Below are 22055 nucleotides of genomic sequence, written 5' to 3'. Positions count from 1 at the left end.
CCCATATGTTTAGAGTTAATTCTTTAGAGAGCATCCATAAAGATTGACACACTGATATAAATGATGGTACATAATAAAAATAGGAAAGAATACAGGCAAGAAAATTACCCTTTAACAGAAGCTATTGCAAAAGTTAAATTTACTATCAGAATGATCTAGGGTCATAAATTCTTCCCATCTGGTCACTAAACCCCATATATATATATATGGGGTTTAGTGACCAGATGGGAAGGATTTATCCATTTTATAACTGCCAATGTTAAAAAACATCCTAAAATTCCATTCCTGTTCCGTTTGTGAAAGTCTGGTTGTTTTTCCTAATGAATTATTTAGAAATATCCTAAGCTTTCAAAATACATATTGCAGTATGATATAGCAAAGTGGTACTGTTCAGAGGCTTGGGGAGTTTGAGTCCCCACCCCAACAAATTGTAACTCATAATTCATGTGAGGTACTGGTCCGAAACACTGATGTGCATCCAGCACTATGTGTGCAGGTTACTGCCATATGTTTTAAGATATCTATATATAAATTTCAGTGCTTGATTGTGACAGCTGCAGAATCACTCAGAGTTTAACTTGTTAAAAGCTTTGGTCTGAGACTAACATGTTATTTTAATCCTATCTGAATTATTTAGCATCATGAAGAACTGAATATCTATAAACTAGTTCATTTGATTCAGAAACATACTGTGTTTGTGTTCATTCAGTTGACTGGAAGGATACTTTCTGCTTCTGTCAAAAGAATACCCTTCTTTTCAGTTTTCAAGAAAAACTTTTAGTTCCATATTAACAGAAATATGACTGATATTTTTCTAAAATACTTTAAAAAAGTTTTAACTTGCATGTTTCTTACAGAAGTTTGTATATGTATGTATAAACTTGCTGAACTGAAATTCTGGATTTTTGTTTCAGCGCAATCTAGTTCCTACAGATGAGATTACTGTATATTATAGATCACATCCTGAAGGTGACTACCTGGATTCTGTTGTTAAGGAGCATACAGATTTCATTTTTGCAACAATAAAGGCTGCCTTGAAGCCATACCCTGTGCCTGCTTCAAGAGAAGTGCTCATTCAAGAGAAAACCCAAGTAAGAATGATACATTGAGCTACATGCTTGAAAGTATTTTTTGTTCAGATTAAACTGAATGATACATTGGACTATAGATGATGGCCTACATGTTGACATTACGTGTTCGTTTTATCAGTTGGGTGTAACCATTTCAGACCTGCAGATTGCCATAGCTAGCATTTTAAGTACAAAATATCAAGGGGCTCTGCTTGGGTGTTCAGCATCTTTGAAAATCCGGCCACTTAGGGTGTATCTACACTACAGTAAAACATCTCTAGCTGGCTGTGTCGGCTGACTTGAGCTGTGGGACTAAAATTGCAGTGCAGATGTTTGAGCTCAGGCTCCAGAGTTGTGAATGAAAACTGGGTAATAATGATTTCTTCAGGCCTTATAGAGGATCTTATGCAACAGTACTCTACTTTAACTGAAGTTACCCAAACAGTTCAGTTTAAACAAAACACTGGATTAGCTCTGATTTTAAATAAAAGTTTATTCAACTACAGAGAGAGAGTTTAAGGGAGTACAAGTATAAGACATTAAAGTTAGAAATGATTACAAGAGAAATAAAAGAAAAAACACTTTCTGGTAGTTAAAATTTAACAAGCTAGACTTTGTTCAAGAAAAAATCCTTACAACAGGTTCCCAGCAGCACTGTGTGACCAAATTCTCAAGTCAGGAACTTCCCCAAAGTTAAAGGGTTGGTTCCTTTATCTTCTTAAATGAGAGCGAGAGAGCAAGCTTGGGTGTTTTTACCCCTTGCTTTTATAGTTCAGTCACCCTTTGAAATGCATTTTCCTGAGAGTTACCCCTAGATAAAGTTCCTTCCTGATGTGAGGACAAAGATGGAGTCTCATGAAAGAGGTTCCATGTTGTTGCTTACTAAAATGCAGATCGATCTGTTCCTGGCCCCCTTCATTACCAAAGAATGGCCACTTGACAAGTGATTGCTAATCAACTTTGACACTTGGCTAGAGGCATCAGCTTGTTCTTTGTCTTTGAGAAACCAGTTTACCCCCTCTCCAGACTTGTCTGGTAAACACATTATGGTCATAATTTCAGCTTATGTTCATAACTCTTAATGCATATTTTGTATATACATTACACAAAAATATTGATGATCTATGTGTTAGTTTTTAAATGATATCTCACTAGAGGTTTTTTGCACAAATATATTATTGTAGAGTGTGAATCCAGGGGAGTTTTCGGTCACAAATACCCTTTTTAAAGGGCTGTATTTTGCCCTTGCATGTGTGATAAAGATGGTATTACATTAAAATCAAGTCTAATTTTTATTAAGATCCTCTATAAGGCTTGAAAAAACCATTTTAACCCAGTTTTTAATGATAGTTTTGGAGTTTAGCCTTGCATGATAAGACAGAGCAGGAATTTGGAATCTTTTGCTAGGTGGCTTACATTTTTCAGCACCAAAGTCGAGCTGCTTCCTTTGCTTTAGTAGATATTTGGCCTCCTTGGACCTAACCTTTATCTCACTATTCTGCTCAGAATGTGCTTGTGTGTCACATTAAACAAGAGTGACAAGCCCACATGATGGAAGAGTCTAGACATAAAATAACTTACTGATTTGCTCTGCAGAATGATTTATGCCCTGGAATATCTACCTCTTCGTTTTCAGATACTCCGTGAATCATTTTTGACCCTGTACTGATACAAAGGACATATTTGTTCTTTTGAATGAACTTGTAACGTCAGAAGAGTTTCAAACAAGGCGATCTCTTGTCTTTGTTCAACATAGTTAGTTGTCTCTTGACAAAGGCATTGGGAAATATTTGACTGAAAATTAGAGAACATGCTGATGTAAGAGTTGGTGAGAACACAGTAAAAGACTGAGAACTGGCAAGTAGTTTGTCATATTCCTGTTAGATATTTGCTTGTTTGTGATGAATATGGAGCTAGACGCTGCTTGACTGGAGATGTGACCTTAGAAAGTTGAGTCCAAATCTGAGCGCAAACACTGTAGAATGTAGGACAGCTAGAAATAGTGAATTTAGTGTGAATGAAATTGTATTCTTAGTAGACTATGTGCAGATGGTTTGTGAAAATGGGATAAATGAGGCACATTATTCTAAAATGCTTTCCATAAGATCTGATTTTCAAGGCCTCATGGATAGTCCATCTATTTGCTCAGGCTTTTGCCTGAGGGTATGATTGTGGGGCACATTTGTGTTTACGGCATAACTGTGATGTTGAGTACTGTATTTAGCTTAATATTGGTCAACTTATTTTGTTTTTAGACTTTTGTGCATGTGTGAATATGAAAAACCACAGAAACTTACCTATCCATCTAAAGAAGAAAAGATGTATCGTAGATTATCTAAGGATGAGCACGAGAGTAGTTTTCAATTTTCTCTATCTATGTGATGTTGAGAGCTGATCCTGGCAGATAGTGCTGGTTTCTTTGTAGCTGTGCTGTGTTGAATATGTTCTGCAGATAGCAGAAAGAACAGTCAGCTATTTTGAAATTAACAGCTAGTTAGTTAGAGAGCACATATGAGATGGTTATGTTGGGTAGGGCTCGTCATGTGAAGATGATGAAAAGATATCAGACTAAAAAAACTGAAGAATTTTAGCAAAGAAAATTTTATATGGGAAAAATTGAGTGACTATTGCAAATGGTGAATGGGCCAATGGAAGCACACACAAAAATCTTGATCTTTGTTGAACTGAGTTTTGACAGCTGTTGTGGACTTAAAATATACAGGCATGGTAGGTCACTCATAAACATTGGCTAAGAATTGATGCAAGTTTCAAATTGATACACTGAAAAAGCTATTTCATAGTAAACATTTAAAAATGCAAACGTTTTAATAAAAGATAATATCAGAGTAATAAACAGACAATCTTTAACAAATGAAGCACAGTGAAGTTAATCTGTTTTTAATTTCCCTAGATGTATGGATGTTCTATATATTTAAGTTGTTAGTCTGTGTTTGGTTACCATTTAAATTAGGGCTGTCAAGCGATTAAAAAAAATTAATTGCGTGATCTTTTTAAGTGCACGATTGATCTTTTTAAGCATGTGATTAAATAATAATAGAATACCATTTATTTAAATATTTTTGGATGTTTTCTACAGTTTCAAATATATTTATTTCAGTTACAACACAGAATACAAGGTGTACAGTGCTCACTTTATATTTATTTTTTATTACAAATATTTGCACTGTGAAAAATACTATTTCTTTTGTTTTTTAATTCACCTCATACAAGTACTGTAGTACAATCTCTTTATCATGAAAGTTGAACTTAGAAATATAGAATTATTTACAACCCCCCTGTATTCAAAAATAAAACAGTGTAAAACTTTAGCGCCTACAAGTCCACTCAGTCCTACTTCTTGTTCAGAGAAACAAGTTTGTTTACATTTGCAGAAGATAATGCTGCCTGCTTCTTGTTTACAGTGTCACCTGAAAGTGAGAACAGGCGTTTGCATGGCACTATTGTAGCTGGCATCGCAAGATATTTACATGCCAGATGTGCTAAAGGTTTACATGTCCCTTGATGCTTCAACTTCCTTTCCAGAGGACATGTGTCCATGCTGATGATGGTTCTGCTCGATAACAAGCCAAAGCAGAGCGGACCAACACACGTTCATTTTCATTATCTGAGTCAGCTGCCACCGGGAGATGGTTGGTGGGTTTTTTTGGGTGGTTTGGAGTCTGTAGTTTCTGCATCAGAGTTTTGCTCTTTTAAGACTTCTGAAAGCATGCTCCATATCTCATCCCTCTCAGATTTTTGGAAGGCACTTCAGAACTCCTGTTCTCACTTTCAGGTGACATTGTAATTAAGAATGGGCAGCATTATCTCCCGTAAATGTAAACAAACTTGTTTCTCTTAGTGATTGGCTGAACAAGAAGTAGGACTTTTAACATAGTACTGTGCCATATTTGCGCCTTTTTTAAATCTGCTGCTGCCTGATTGTGTACTTCTGGTTCCAAGTTTGCTGTGTGGTTGACCAGTCAGAGTTTGTAACTCTGGTGTTCATAACTCTTAAGTTCTACTGTGTTTGCATTTTGCTGTAGCTGTTTGGTCCTCTGAACTGTCAAATATCAGTAACTACTTTAAAAAAAAAAAGTTGAAATCCTTTCGTTGTAGAATGTGACCTTAAGGGGCATGGTGGTTATAGATGCATGTTTAGTTTTGGTTTCACATTTTAAAAGTTACTGTATATTAGAAAAAGTAATGCCAAAGTCGTCTTGATATTTTGGGGTTACAACTCATAATTTCTGAAAAAACATGTTTGTTTTTTTTAAGTAGTAAATGTTGGCTTCCTTTTATGTTGGTTTTTCAGTTTGAGCCTTGCTGCATTTTACATTGAGCAGAGAAATCCAGCTTCTAGCTAAATTTAATGATTTTCTTCACACGAGGAGCATACCCACTGACATAGTTCTGTGTGTGGAATTCTCATTATAGTCTCTTGAAGATTTTAAGGGGGAGGAAAAGTAGCTTAATTTAACTTAATTTTTTTTTTAAACCATGCTGCTCAACACTGAAAATTAAATAATCTCATGTGAATTCCAATGAAAACTAATTGCAAAGAGAATTTAAAAATTGGTAACACTCCAATGCTTTCTCTTTAGTTTAGATTTTGAACTCCAATCACAGTAATGATTTTATTTAGAGAAAAAAATATGGCTCCAATCTAGTCCCCATTAACATTTGTGAAGTTTCCTGCTTCTGGAGTACACAGTGGTAAGGAGAGGTTGGAGACCTTTTATAAATTAAAGAGAAATTGTTAGCTGTGCCCTAAATGAAAGAGTACCTTGGCATTCGTTGCATGTTAAAGCTTTTACTGTAGATGTGCAAAACTGTATAGTACCTTTCTTTTCACAAGTTACTGCTCAGTGTGTTTGTGTGTGTGTGTGTAAATTCTGTTACACAAACTGCTACCTACCACAACCTGTATTCAGCAATATTTTCAAATGTAGTTTTCTGCACAAAATATACCCCTAATTTACTTATATTTTTGTGCATACAGCAAAGTGGATCAATACAGAGGTGTTAGCAAATCAGGTCCAATATGAATTTGAAACTGTTTTATACATAGACTTTCTTGTGTGTTTGTTGAACTCACTAAGTGCTTTTCATGTCAACACTGATATAGAATAAGATTATATAACTTTAAAATGTTTTAAGTGGAAAAAGCAGATCAGGTTTAAAGAACAAGGTGCATATAGATCCCCAAAGCACCTTGCAGATGAATTTAAAGCTAGCAGGTTGGTTTTTACCAAATTTATGAACAGTTGAGTGCAATTTGTTGTTAAGCCAACAGTTTTGTATGAACTTGAACTTCTATGCAGACTCAAGATGAAATCAAGCTTAACCTCTTTTTGTTGAAAGTATTTTGTTTGAACTAACCTCATCCCTTCTCTGATGTTCACACTGATCGTCAGCTCTTTATGTAGGCCCTCAACCTCACATCTCATAGCAAGCTGTCTTCCAAAAGGCTTGTTCTAACAAATGGCAAAATTTAATATCCTTATTGTGGAAAATACTATGGGAAGGACAAGTACCTGATTCCGTGTATTGATTCTTTAATTGCTAATAGGAGAGAGCTGTCCTCAAGAGCTGCTCCTCCTGCTTTCATGACTGACAGCCTCTAGACTCAAAATGGACAAGAAGCCTCCCAGATGAATTTTGTTCCCTTCCTTGGGCCTCTAATCATCTAATCAAAATGTTCCTCCTCAAAACACATCCCTGTGCTTCTTATCAGAAAGGCAGTTAAGTTAGGTTCTCATACCTCCTATATTAGAACCCAGCTCTTTGAAAAGAGAAGCCATCATGTAAATGGTAGTTCCATGTTTGTCTCTATTTCCAGATTATATTTGTTTCCAAATAAAAGGATCTCTCCAGAGCCTCCTCCATCAGCATGAATTTGAACACAGTCTGTGTTAAGAATTGAAAATTTCACCCAGCATGGCCTTGCTATAATTATGAGAACAGCATTGTTCACAATGATGAAAACAACCCCGGTTGCAATACCTTGGATGATAATCCATCCTTTCAATCCAATTTCCTCCCAGGAAGAATCTACTTCTTGGCCTTCCCGATCTAATAACTGGACAACTGCTTGTTTAGCCTTATCCACGTCATTTGTTATTTGGATAAGGTGGGTTTCCTTTTGGGATACCAATTGTTTTAATTGTAATCCCAGAGGGGCAATATGTACCAAAAATGTTGAGGTATGTAGGATAGTCAAATCCTGATAGGAGGGATCAGATTCAACAATAATTGTGTTTTCGAAGGGAGGAATAGGTGAAATTACTTGATTTCCCATTGAGGTAAACTGCTTCGGAGTAAAACAGAAGTTTGGATCTGTGACCTGACACTCCAAGGAGCCATATAGGAAACTTTCCTGGTTGGTTACTATGCAAAATTGGCCATTTTTGGCCAGCATAGGTCACCCTCTCTGTAGGTGTCTTCCATCTGGTTAGTTGGACCATACACTCTAACAATGATTGATTCTAGAGCTCTCCCTGCAGTCCACACAAGATAGTATTTGCCTCGAACACAGTACATCTGCAGATATACTGAGGCCCTTTTTTAGAGTAACAGGCCATCTGCGGAACTTTCCATGTTTGAGTTGCAGTGTGATAGACTACCAAGGGAGGCACATTGACACATTCCTTGTAGGTGCTGTCTTCGAGGTGATCTATCGACTGTACTGCAGCCAACCACTTATACACATCCTTGTCTGAATCAAACACAGTTTAAGAGACTTTGAATGAAACATACAAGGATCGAGCTACAACACAATTTTGAGAAGATAAACAACTGTCTTGGTTGGGATGTGGTGTCTCAGACCCCATTTGTCTCATAATTCCAATGGATACATACGGAAATGCATTCAAACATACAGATCTTTCCCCTTCAGGTCTTTCAAAACATTTAGGGCAATACCAATTTAATAATTGCTCATCTTTGATTAGATTGGGGATCCTTCCCAATTCTAGGGATTGTAACGCCTTAGTGATAACATAGTCCCCATATGCAGAACAAATAATTTCCTTTCCTAATGATTGGTCCTTTTGCCGATCATTATTATGAGCAATTAGTTGGTTAATTTTGGATTGAGTGTCATTGAATAGTTGTGCTATGTCATGCATGTTATAAATAGTAAAACGTTCCTCTTGTGATAGCCCTTTTATGCCTTGCAACACTGGATTCATTGCTTGATTAGCTTCCTCTTGTAACACATAATTTATGTGTTTGCGGATTTTCCACATTGACATCCCTGAACCAAATAGTCCTGATATGGATCCCAGAACTCCCAGCGGGTTTAAGCTACATTTTTGCCTGGAGGTATACGATTTTGTTTTATCATCTACCCCCAACATTAATACATCTTGTGCTTGTTGCTGATAAGTTACAATCTTATCCACAAGGAGTACTGAGAAAAAGGAAGCTACTTCGGTATGTTTGCAGTATTCAAACTCCCCTAGATGCTAGTTGGACAAGTTTAACACCACAGGAATATGAACAAATCAAACTTGATTAATTAATACACCAAACATGGGCATTGTGGTGAGACCACTGGCTAGTCCTGGGTTTGTTGCTGGACAAATCAATAAATCACCAATGGTGTTGTCATAGTCAATTATTGGGTTGCGGACCTTAAGTTCAAAAGTCATATTCAATATGTATTTCTTATCTCCCAATTGAGTTTGAAATGTAGCTATAAGACAGACTTCATATAGCCCTTCATCTTCATATTCTACTTTGTGTAAGGTTAGACTTCCTTGGTTACAGTTTTCACAATTAGCCGTGTGTTTCCAATCCCCATGTCTGAGGGATGTGGAATTGGTTAATGTGAAGATATAGGTGTTGCATCCTCCCCGCTTTGAATCCTCATCTAATGGCTGAATTTTTTTATTCCAACCACTTGATGGCAGTGATGTCATCCCTGTTAATTGATACTTAAAGGTGACTTCTTCCCCTCTAATTCCTGTAATGTACTGGATTGGATGGTTGCTGAATTCAGGATGGAGATCCAAATTTACAATTTCTGGAAACTCATTTACGTGCGATGGTTGAACAATTAATTAGTACGGCTCTACCAAATGCAATTATTAGGCAATGGTTGGAGAATTGTACAAATTCCTGCTCTATATCTGTCGGACATATATGTGGGTACATTGTGTATTTTTAATATTGTATCATTAGTCCAGGAGGATAGTTTGGCCTGCCGTTTTATACCTGTGACCAATATTCCCTGATTTTGTTTGTATTGCCAACTTATGATTACCTCATATCCTTTTGACTTTGAATCATATGAAGGTGAATATCTAGTCTCCTCTTTCCAACCCCAAACAATATTCACCATTGCATCAGCACTTAAGATGTTTACAAGATGTGGGAATGAGTCCGTAGAGCCATTTGCCAGCAAATTGGCATATAGCTTTAAAGTAAGTTCATTGCCTTGGTTGGCGATAATGGTTCGTTCAGTCTCTGGTGGTGGTGTGATACGTTTCAAATGTTCAAACACCTGAGTGTGGAGGCGTCATTGGGTAGTATGGTCCTGGGCAGTCTTAATTTCTGGCTTAGTCCTACCCTCAGGGCAAAGATGAATGAGTAGCAGATCAGAAATCTCAATGTCCATTTCATGACTGCAGTCTTCTGAACTCTGATTACGGGGGGTTTTAGGAGATGATTCAGCTAGCTCCTGGGAAGCAAGCTGCTCCCGGGACCTAGATGATTGATACAGCTTTAACTGATTAGCATGGTAGATTTTATCTTTAGTACGCTTGCCTCCTGTTACTCTAATCTTGTACACTGCTGAACTGAGTTTATCGATGATTCAGAAAGGTCCAACCTCCTATACTGGATGGTGGCACCACATTGGGGGGGAGGGGGAGGGGAATGACATCCCTAGGCCGCTCGCGCGCTCTCTCTCTCTCCTGAATCCTGGTGATGACTGTATCACACACATTAGATACCTGAACTACTTCTGATACAGCACGCTCCATTTCCTGAGCAATTTGAACCTCCAAAGGTGCTTCTCCTGCTCTGCTAAGAGCTGAGACAGTCTTTTCCTCAGAATCGCCTTCTCTCTCTCCCTCTGCAACATCTACTTGCTTTTCTAAGATGATACTTTCTGATTCACTTAACTCCTCCTCGGGCACTGTGGCCGGAGGACTTCCCTTTTCTGCTGGCACACTGACTCCCATCACTTCACTGTCAACTTCCTCTTCTAACTCACCAGGTTGTTCCTCTGTGTTAGCAGCTTCAGATAGTCTCTAGAGTATAGGAGAACTGGAAAAAGCACTCCAAGAAACCGAAGATTCAGGAGTTGGAAGAGCCTAGAACTAGAACTTAGAAAAGCTCTCTTACAAGTTACTTTATAGGATCCTGACCTATGTAATTCAGGCCCAACCTACTATACCCAAATTTTATTTCCATATCCTAAGAATTTCCTAAGAAATTTATGGGTACCCTTCTCCTATAGGTTAGTGGATTAAGACACTTACTTTCAAAATATATGAATAAGGATTATCTCACTCCAAAACTGCCAACCTAGGCTCTCTTGATGACCTTCGAGTTGTGGTGTACCATGTGGTTACCAACCGGAGGTAGATGCCAGGTAGATAAACCTGTGATGTGATGTGGATAGTTCCTCCCTTTGGTTCCCCAAAGTTCAGGGACTATTCTTATCCGTGCCAAAGGTTGCCAGCTTTTATGCTGACATATTCATAACTGATTATACTTTTTTCTATATAGCAGTTTTTACCGGATCTTACAGGCCGGTAGGCTTCTTGCATTTCAGCAAAACTTATTATTAGGAAACACATGCCTCAACACATCCTAAAGTCCAAGGAATTAATACTGATAAAATATAAGAATAAAACGGATTAATTTCAGAAAAAAAATAATAATTAATTAATTAATTAAACTGCTGGCTGGATTAGTAGGATCTAATAGCTAGCAGAATAATCCTATGGGCTACAACTATAACTTTCGTGAAAGTTAATGTTTGACTGAAACTACAAACTACATTTTGTTTTTCCAGCTCTGTCACAGACTTCCTGTATGATGATGGGCAAGTCACCTAATTTCTCTATCCCTCAGTTCCCCCATCTGCAAAATGAAAATACTATTATTTCCATTTCTCACAGGGATGATGCAAGAGCAAATTAATGTTTCTGGGGTAGTCAGATACCACTGTGAGTGCCATAGAAAAAAGTTGGCTTGTAACGAAAACCTTAGCTCTTTTCTAATGTATGCATTAAAATATTGTTGATTTACATGATCCCATACTAGTTCTCAAATAATATAATGTATATTATTGCATGGTTATTTTTATACCTGCTATAGGATATCAGTTATATTTTCTCAGTTATTGTCAGACGTGTCTGAATAAATTTCAGACGGGGGGGAGTAGGTCTGGGAATTGTTAAAATAAGGTGCTTCCAATAACCATAAGGTTCTGTATACCCCAAAGAACACACTCCTGCCTTCTTTTTTTACCTTGTCCACTTCTGCATATTTTAATGTGGAAGAATCCTGAACTGAATAGGAATAAAGAAAAAACAAAGCTTTAAGCATGTGAAGAATCCATTACCAGGAAATGCTGACTTTTCTGCTGTCAAGAAGAGAATGCTCTGCTTCATTGCTAGGCATTACTTAAATAGCATAGTCCATGATTAAGGTGTTTTTGCTTGCTTAGAACTTACTTTCTGACTAATTGCAGGGTGTTTCTGATTTTAGGTTGTTGGGGGAAGAAGCAGGAGAACAAAACCAGCCTACAGTTCATGTGTCTCTCTCCATATTCCAGGGGGTTTAGGAAGTTTTTACATAGCATTTCACAACAAGGTGGAAAGTGGGGTTAGGTGTAGGCTTGTGGTTTGGACATGGGACTGAAATTCAGGAGATGGAAGTTTTTCTCAGCTCTGCCTCTGTCTTGTTGTTTGACCTTGGGCAAATCATTTATGATTTCATTTTCAAAGGTGTTTGAGCACTTGCGGTCCCCATTGACTTCAGTGGGATTTGTGGCCCAATGCATATCAGAAAATTAGGGCATTCGAGCTCTGTCTGCTCCAGTTCTCTCTCCGCCCCCCTTTATCTCATAGGCATAGTAAGGGTGAATTTATTCATATTCACAACTCTCTCTCAGATCCTCAGAGAGAGAACACTATAGAATTTACCATTATATTATGTTCTCATGTAATTATTTTTTAATATAATGATCCATAGAAATGTCCTAATGTGCTTATTTTGAGGCGTATGTTTTGTTTTTGTTTTCTATCTTAATAGAGTGCTGTTGAAGTAAAAATAATACTCTTGTTTTGATTTGATTTTTTTTTTAGCTGAAGGGGTCAGAACTAGAAATCACACTTGTCAGAGGAGGCTTACATCATCGCGTTGAGCCAGCCTGTGCTTATGTCAATCTCAACACTTGTATTAATGGTACAGAGCAAGGTAGGAGATTTTTGTTTAATGTTTCAGAATCATCACCACATAAGATGAATTAAGGAATAATATGATAGGTAACAGAACAAAGAGGTTATGTGCACAAGGTGGTGCTGACTTCCTTTACGTAGTAGTTGTAAATAGTATTTGATAAAGGATTATTGAGGAAGTCTAACTTTTACTGTTATAATGAAGTCTTTAAATGAGAGATGATACTCAACTGGGTGAAAGAAAATAGTGTGTATGGTGCTTTTTAATTTATGTATATAATACTGCATGCACAAACAATGAAGAGTGTTCCCCCCCCCGCCCCAGTTATGAATTGCACAAACTGGGTTTAGAATTAAAAAAACCAAACCCAACAAGTTTATTAACTACAAAAGGTAAATTTTAAGTGATTGTAAGGCCTGGTCTACACTAGGCGTTTAAACCGGTTTTAGGAGCGTAAAACCGATTTAACGCCACACCCGTCCACACTAGGAGGCACCTTATATCGATTTTAATGGCTCTTTAAATCGGTTTCTGTACTCCTCCCCGACGAGAGGAGTAGCGCTAATATCGGGATTAACATATCGGAATAGGGTTAGTGTGGCCGCAAATCGACAGTATTGGCCTCCGGGAGGTATCCCACAGTGCACCACTGTGACCGCTCTGGACAGCGTTCTGAACTCTGATGCACTGGCCAGGTAGACAGGAAAAGCCCCGCGAACTTTTGAAATTCATTTCCTGCTTCCTCAGCGTGGAGAGCTCATCTGCACAGGTGACCACGCACAGCTCATCTGCACAGGTAACAATGCAGTCTCCTGAGAATCGAAAAAGAGCCCCAGCATGGACTGCACGGGAGGTACTGGATCTGATCTCTATATGGGGAGAGGATTCAGTGCCAACAGAACTGTGTTCCAAAAGATGAAATGAAAAAGTATTTGAAAGAATTTCTAAGGCTATGACGGATAAAGGCCACAGCAGGGACTCAGTGCAGTGCAGAGTGAAAGTTAAGGAGCTCAGACAAGCCTACCAGAAAACCAAAGAAGCAAACGGTAGGTCCGGGGCAGGTCGAAAAACATGCCGCTTCTATGCCGAGCTGCATGCAATTTTAGGGGGCTGCGCCACAAGTACCCCACCCCTGACCGTGGATTCTGAGGTGGGGGTTGTAATCTCTGCCATGTCTGAGGACTTTGCGGACGGGGAAGATGAAGATGAAGAAGAGGAGGACGACCTAGCAGAGAGCACACAGCACTCCATGAACCCCAGCAGCCAGGAGCTTTTTCTCACCCTGACGGAATTACCCTCCTCCCAGCCCTCCCAAGCAACGATCCCAGACAATGACGCCATGGAAGGGACCTCTGGTGAGTGTACCTTTGCAAATAGCAAACATTGTTTTTTAAGCAAGAGTTTTTTAATGATTGATTTGCCCTGAGGACTTGGGATGCATTCACAGACAGTATAGTTACTTAGAAAAGTTTGTTAACATGTCCGGGGATTGAGCGGAAATCCTCCAGGGACATCTCGATGAAGCGCTCCTGGAGGTACTCCAGAAGCCTTTGCAGAAGGTTTCTGGGCAAGGCAGCCTTGTTCCGCCCACCATGGTAGGACACTTTACCACGCCATGCATGTAGCAAGTAATCAGGTATCATTGCATGGCAAAGCATAGCTGCGTATGGTCCCGGTGATTGCTGGCATTCAAGAAGCATCCGTTCTTTATCTCGCTGTGTTATCCTCAGCAAAGTGATATCATTCAGGGTAACCTGGTTAAAAATCAGGAATTTAAGTAAGGGGGATGGCCATTTTCCTACTGGGTTCGTGGACTGCAGCAGCTTAAAAAAAAAACCTTTCCTGCACATAGCCAAGTGGGGGGAGGGGAGGAGTGAAATGCCGATGATCTTTTTCGTGTTTGATCAGCGGGGATCTTCCCCAAGCTACCAGCCACGCAGTGGGTGGGGGGGTGGGAAGGGTGTTGATTAGCAGGGAGTTAGCGTGGTATTAGCCATGCGTTGGGGGGAGGGGTAAATCACTACAGAAGCAGAAAGACAGTGGCTTACCATGGCCGCATGCAAGCTGAATTCTGATGCCTGGACCTGTGTCTGTGAGATCTGTAACTCCAGAGCTGCAGGCACTCAGTATTAAGATGAAAAATGCGACCTTGTAGGGAAATCACATGTGCTATGTAAGGTGAATAGTGCTGTTCACTGTGAAAAAGTATAACCATTGTTCTGTAAAATGTATCTTTTTAAATATTTCTCTCCCTCATGCAGCTGCAAATTTTTCAAGCATTCCTCCTCCATCCCAAAGGCTAGCACAGATAAGGCGGAGGAAAAAGAAGACGCAAGATGAAATGTTCTCGGATATTATGGAAGTTACACGCAAGGAAAGAGCTCATCTGAATGAGTGGAAGGACGTGGTATCAAATTACAGGAAAGATGCCAGTGAACGTGAGGACAGGAGGGACACCCGAGATGAGAGGTGGCGGCAGGAAGATCAGCGGTGGCGGGATGCAACTCTGGGGCTGCTGCGTGATCAAACTGACATGCTCCGGTGTCTGGTGGAGCTTCAGGAACGGCAGCAGGATCACAGAGTGCCACTGCAGCCCCTGTATAACCACCCTCAACCCTCACCATGTTCCACATCCTCCTCACCCAGACGTGTAAGAACGCGTGGGGGGAGGCTCCGTGCACCCGCCCACTCCACCCCCGTGGACAGCCCAACCAGAAGGCTGTCATTACTGTGAAATTTTTTTAATGGCCTTCTCCATCCCTCCTATCCTCCTCCCAAACCACACCCTTACTTCTCTCCCTCTTTTTATAATGAATTAATAAAGAATTCATGATTTTTATACTATAGTGATTTTATTTGCATAAGTAAGCTGTACTCGAAGGGGGAGGGTGAGTTGCTTACAGGGAATGAGTCAATCAAGGGGGGGGGTGTTCATCAACAAACACAGCAGTCACAGTGTACCCTGGCCATTGATGAAGCTCGTTTTCAAAGCTTCTCTGATGCGCACCGCTTCCTGGTGTGCTCTTCTAATCTCCCTGGTGTCTGGCTGCACGTAATCAGCGGCCAGGTGATTTGCCTCAGCCTCCCACCCCACCATAAAGGTCTCCCCCTTACTCTCATAGAGATTGTGGAGAATACACCAAGCAGCAATAACATAGGGGACATTGGTTTGGCTGAGGTCTGAGCGAGTCAGTAATGTGCGCCAGCGCGCCTTTAAACGGCCAAATGCACATTCCACCACCATTCTGCACTTGCTCAGCCTGTAATTGAACAGATCCTGACCACTGTCCAGGCTGCCTGTGTACGGCTTCATGAGCCATGGCATCAAGGGGTAGGCTGGGTCCCCCAGGATAACGACAGGCATTTCAACATCCCCAACTGTTATTTTCTGGTCTGGGAAGTAATTCCCTTGCTGCAGCCGTTTAAACAGAGTAGTGCTTCTGAATACGTGAGCGTCATGAACCCTCCCTGGCCATCCCACGTGGATGTTGGTGAAACGTCCCTTGTGATCCACCAGTGCTTGCAGCACCATTGAAAAGTACCCCTTCCGGTTTACGTACTGGGTGCCCTGGCGCTCCGGTGCCAAGATAGGGATATGGGTTCCATCTATCGCCCCCCCACAGTTAGGGAATCCCAGTGCAGCAAAGCCATCCACTATGGCCTGCACGTTTCCCAGAATCACAACCTTTCGTAGCAGCAGCTTAGTGATTGCTTTGGCTACTTGCATCACAGCAGGCCCCACAGTAGATTTTCCAACTCCAAATTGATTCCCGACTGACCGGTAGCTGTCTGGCGTTGCAAGCTTCCACAGGGCTATCGCCACTCGCTTCTCAACTGTGAGGGCTGCTCTCATCTTGGTATTATGGCGTTTCAGGGCAGGGGCAAGCAAGTCACAAAGTTCCATGAAAGTGCCCTTACGCATGCAAAAGTTTCGCAGCCACTGGGAATCGTCCCACACCTGCAACACAATGCAGTCCCACCAGTCAGTGCTTGTTTCCCGGGCCCAAAATCGGCGTTCAATGGATAGAATCTGCCCCATTACCATCAGGATCTCCAAAGCGCAGGGCCCCGCGGTTTGAGAGAATTCTGTGTCTACATCCTCATCACTGTCATCGCCGCGCTGCCGTATCTGCCGCCTCCTCGCCTCGGTTTGAAGGTCCTGGTTCACCATATACTGCACGAGAGTGCGCGAGGTGTTTAAAACATGCACGATTGCAGTATTGAGTTGAGCAGGGTCCATGCTTGCTGTGTTATGGCGTCTGCACAGTTCACAAAGCAAAAAAGGCGCGAAACAGTTGTCTGCTGCTTTCAGGGAGGGAGGGGTGAGGCTGTACCCAGAACCACCCGCGACAATGATTTTTGCCCCATCAGGCACTGGGATCTCAACCCGGAAATTCCAAGGGGCGGGGGAGGCTGCGGGAACTATGGGATAGCTACGGAATAGCTACCCACAGTGCAACGCTCCAGAAGTCGACGCTAGCCTCGGACCGTGGACGTACACCACCGATTTAATGTGTTTAGTGTGGCCGCGCGCACTCGATTTTATACAATCTGTTTTGCTAAACCGGTTTATGTAAAATCAGAATAATCCCGTAGTGTAGACGTACCCTAAGGGATAGCAAACAGGACAAAGCAGATTACTGAGCACATAAAACAAGACATGCAAACTATGCTTAATACATTAAAGAAATTTGGCTACAAATAGTAAGATCTCACCCTAAATGTTGTTTGATGCAGATTGCAGAGTTTCTTGAAGGTAAACTGCACTGCTTGCAGTTTAAATCTCCAGGGATTCCTTTTACAGGCTGACCTTCTCACCTGGGCTCAGCCCCTGGCTCCCCTCATCTTAGTTCCTTTGTTTCTTCAGGTGTTTTCAACAGCCTTTCTTCTTGGGCGGGGAGGCAATGGAGAAGAGCCAAGATTAACTCACTCCCCAGCCTTAAATAGGATTTGCATATGTCAGGAATTCTTTGTTTCCCATCCTGTGGAAAAATACCAGCATTTTAAGATAGTATCCAGTACCAGGTGACATGATCACACAACCCTGCAGTGTCAAAGCAGCATCCCAAGAAACTTCTCAGGAGGGAGGGAGATTAGTATCTTCAAAGTGCTATTGTCCTTCCTAATGGCCCATCCAGGCTGATTGCATATTGTCTGGTGGGCGTTCCCCAAGTACACACACAGTTGTAATTGTTACATATTCAATGTAACAATTTTTACAATATTTCTAACTCCAGATACAGAAATGATACATGCATACAAATTGGTTAATCACATTCAGTAAATCATAACCTTTCTAATGATACTTCACCTGACCCATCTTGCATAAAACATATCTTAGTTATGCTATATTCATATCATAACTATTTTTATTAAAAATATGGGATGTAAGGTCAGAACCGGTTACAAAAGTGCAATGCGAACAGCTGTCACCTGGTCTACACTACGCGTTTAAACCGGTTTTAGGAGCGTTAAACCGATTTAACGCCACACCCGTCCACACTGAGGCCCTTTATATCGATATAAAGGGCTCTTTAAATCGATTTCTGTACTCCTCCCTAACGAGAGGAGTAGCGCTAATATCGGTATTACCATATCGGATTAGGGTTAGTGTGGCCGCAAATCGACGGTATTGGCCTCCGGGGGGTATCCCACAGTGCACCACTGACCGCTCTGGACAGGAATCTGAACTCGGATGCAGTGGCCAGGTAGACAGGAAAAGCCCCGCGAACTTTTGAATATCATTTCCTGTTTGCCCAGCGTGGAGCTCCGATCAGCACGGGTGGCGATGCAGTCCAAAATCAAAATCCCAAAAGAGCTCCAGCATGGACCGTACGGATGTGATTGCTGTATGGGCAGGCAAATCTGTTCTATCAGAGCTCCGTTACAGAAGACGAAAGTCCAAAGCATTTTTAAAAAATCTCCAGACAGACGCCATAGCAGGGACTCAGCACGCTGCTGCATGACAAGCGTAACGGAAAGCCAAAGAATCAAATAGACACTCATGGAGGGAGGGGGGACTGAGGACTCAAGGTATCCCACAGTTCCTGCAGTCTCCGAAAAGCATTTGCATTCTTGGCTGAGCTCCCAATGCCTGTAGGGTCAAACACATTGTCCGCGGTGGTTCAGGGCATAGCTCGTCAATGTACCCCCACCCCCGGAAGGAAAGGGGAAAAAAATCATCTCTTGACTCTTTTAAATGTCACCCTATGTGTACTGAATGCTGCTGGTAGACGCGATGCTGCGGCACTGAACTGTAGCATCCTCGCCCCCCCCCTCCTTGGTGGGTGATGGTACACTATGGCAGATATCTGTCGTCATCATCAGCCTTGTGGCAGATGGTGTAGTGCAATACGACTGGTATCCATCCTCGTCATCATCCCATAAGTACTCCTGACTGGCCTCCCGGTCATTCCCAGTAGACGGTACAGAACGGCTGGTAACCGTCTTCATCATAGCAACTGGGGGCTGAGCTCCATCAGCCCCCGCCCTTCATGTGTAAAGAAAAGATTCTGTACTGCCTGGACTATCATAGCAGCTGGAGGCTGCCTTCCCCTCATTTTATTTCACTAACAAGTCACTGTTTCTTATTCCTGCATTCTTTATTACTTCAGCACACAAACGGGGGGACACTGCAACGGTAGCCCAGGAAGGCTGGGGGAGGAGGGAAGCAACAGGTGGGGTTGTTGCAGGAGCACCCCCTGTGAATGGCATACAGCTCATCATTCCTGCGGGATCTGACACGGAGCGGGTGTGCTCTCTGGTTCTCTGATACACTGGATCTCTAGTACACTTGCCCCGTATTATAGGCAGGACTGATTCTATTTTTAGATACCCTAAAGGAGGGATTGACTCGGGGAGTCATTCCCATTTTTGTCTTTTGCGCCCCCGGCTGATCTCAGCCAGGGGCACCTATGACAGCAGCAGAAGATATAGTGCAATACGACTGGTAACCATCACCTCATTGCCAATTTACAATGGCATGGTAGACGGTACAGAACGGCTGCTAACCATCTCTGCTGTCATGCAAAAGCAAATGAATGCTGCTGTGTAGCGCTGCTGAATCGCCTCTGTCCGCGGCATCTAGTACACATACGGTGACAGTGACAAAAGGCAAAACAGGCTCCATGGTTGCCACGCTATGGCATCTGCCAGGGAAATCCAGGGAAAAAGGGCGCGAAATGATTGTCTGCCGTTGCTTTCCCGGAGGAAGGAATGACTGACGACATTTACCCAGAGCCACCCGCGACAATGATTTTTGCCCCATCAGGCACTGGGCTCTCAACCCCGAATTCCAAGGGGCGGGGGAGACTGCGGGAACTATGGGATAGCTACGGAATAGCTACCCACAGTGCAACGCTCCAGAAATCGACGCTAGCCTCGGACAGTGGACGCACACCACCGATTTAATGTGTTTAGTGTGGCCGCGCGCACTTGATTTTATACAATCTGTTTTGCTAAACCGGTTTATGTAAAATCGGAATAATCCCGTAGTGTAGACGTACCCCTGTGTTCACTTTCAGGTGACACTGTAAATAAGAAGCGGGCAGGATTATCTCCCATAAATATAAACAAACTTGTTTGTTTTAGTGAATGGCTTAACAAGAAGTAGGATTGAATGTACTTGCACGAGCTGATGTTTTACATTGTTTTGGTTTTGAGTGCAGTTATGTAAAAAAAATATAATTGTACATTTGTAAGTTGTACTTTGACAATAAAGAAATTGCACTACAGTATTTGTATGAGGTGAATTGGAAAATACTATTTTTGTTAAAAGAACAGGAGTACTTGTGGCACCTTAGGGTACGTCTACACTACAAGACTATTTCGAATCTACTTAACTCGAATTTGTGGAATCGACCTTATGAAGTCGAATTTGTGTATCCACACTAAATACACTAATTCGACTGTCTGAGTCCACAGTAACGGGGCCAGCGTCGACTTTCGAAGCGGTGCACTGTGGGAAGCTATCCCACAGTTCCCGCAGTCCCCGCTGCCCATTGGAATGCTGGGTAGAGCCCCCAATGCCTGGTGGGGGAAAAAATGTGGTTTTGGGTAACTGTCGTCATTGAACCGTCAATCACGCCCTCCCTCCCGGAAAGCGCCGGCGGGAAATCTGTTCGCGCCCTTCTCTGGTCGGTTACAGCGCGGACGCCACAGCACTGCGAGCATGGAGCCCGCTGCGATCATCGCTGCACTTATGGCCGTTGTCAACTCCTCACACCTTATCGTCCACCTCTTCCACAGTCAGCTGCTGAGAAATCGGGCGAGGAGGCTCCGGCAGCGCGGTGAGGACAGGAAGTCACAGAGTGGCGCAGACCTCTCACAAAGCAGGGTACGCCGCGCAGTGGAGATCATGGTGGCAATGGGTCAAGTTCATGGTGTGGAACGGCGATTCTGGGCCCAGGAAACAAGCACGGACTGGTGGGACCGCATAGTGCTGCAGGTCTGGGATGAATCACAGTGGCTGCGAAACTTCAGGATGCGTAAGGGCACTTTCCTTGAACTCTGTGACTTGCTGTCCCCTGCCCTGAAGCGCCAGGACACCCGGATGCGAGCAGCCCTGACTGTGCAGAAGCGAGTGGCCATAGCCCTCTGGAAACTTGCAACGCCAGACAGCTACCGGTCAGTAGCGAACCACTTTGGCGTGGGCAAATCTACCGTAGGGCTTGCTGTGATTCAAGTAGCCCACGCAATCGTTGAGCAACTGCTCTCAAAGGTAGTGACTCTAGGAAACGTCCAGGTCGTCAGAGATGGCTTCGCCACGATGGGATTCCCAAACTGCGGTGGGGCTATAGATGGGACTCACATCCCTATCCTGGGACCAGCCCACCAGGCCAGCCAGTACATTAACCGAAAGGGCTACTTTTCTATGGTGCTGCAAGCACTGGTGGACCATAGGGGACGTTTTACCAACATCTACGTCGGGTGGCCGGGCAAGGTTCATGACGCGCGTGTTCAGGAACTCTGGTCTGTTTAAACGCCTCCAGGCAGGTAGTTTCTTCCCGGACCACAAAATAACGGTTGGGGATGTGCAGATGCCTACAGTGATCCTCGGGGACCCAGCCTACCCGCTAATGCCCTGGCTCATGAAGCCCTATACAGGCGCCTTGGACAGTGAGAAGGAACTCTTCAACTACCGGCTGAGCAAGTGCAGAATGGTGGTGAGTGTGCTTTCGGACGTCTCAAGGGGAGATGGCGGAGCTTACTGACTCGCTCGGACCTCAGCGAAAAAAATATCCCCGTTGTTATTGCTGCTTGCTGTGTGCTCCACAATCTCTGTGAGAGCAAGGGGGAGACCTTTATGGCGGGATGGGAGGTTGAGGCAAATCGCCTGGCTGCTGATTACGCTCAGCCAGACAGCCGTGCTGATAGAAGATCCCAGCGGGAAGCGCTGTGCATCCGGGAGGCTTTGAAAGCTAGGTTCCTCGGAGAGCAGGGTAACCTATGACTGTCCACTTGATTTACAGAGAAGCTGAACCTGAGCCTGTTTCAGTGACTGTTGACTTCGATCTGCGGTTACATACCCCGTTCTCCAGGTTTCCCCCCTTCCAACACACTTTTTAA

At 42.6% G+C, this 22055-nt stretch overlaps 1 protein-coding gene across 2 annotated transcripts in view; it reads left to right on the top strand.

Moving 5' to 3' along the window:
- IARS1 (isoleucyl-tRNA synthetase 1) overlaps nucleotides 1-22055 on the top strand; it is a 194401-nt gene that overhangs the window by 149910 nt on the left and 22436 nt on the right. For both annotated transcript variants that reach the window (XM_045023399.1, XM_045023400.1), the window contains 2 exons: nucleotides 915-1091; nucleotides 12395-12506. In XM_045023399.1, coding sequence (XP_044879334.1) covers nucleotides 915-1091; nucleotides 12395-12506 — 289 coding nt within the window. The remainder of the gene's footprint in view (nucleotides 1-914; nucleotides 1092-12394; nucleotides 12507-22055) is intronic.

This window comes from Mauremys mutica, chromosome 7 (assembly GCF_020497125.1).
Source record: "Mauremys mutica isolate MM-2020 ecotype Southern chromosome 7, ASM2049712v1, whole genome shotgun sequence".
NCBI classification, from domain to species: Eukaryota; Metazoa; Chordata; order Testudines; family Geoemydidae; genus Mauremys; species Mauremys mutica.
Note: the sequence above shows the minus strand (reverse complement) of the source record. Positions and strands in the feature narration are given on the sequence as shown.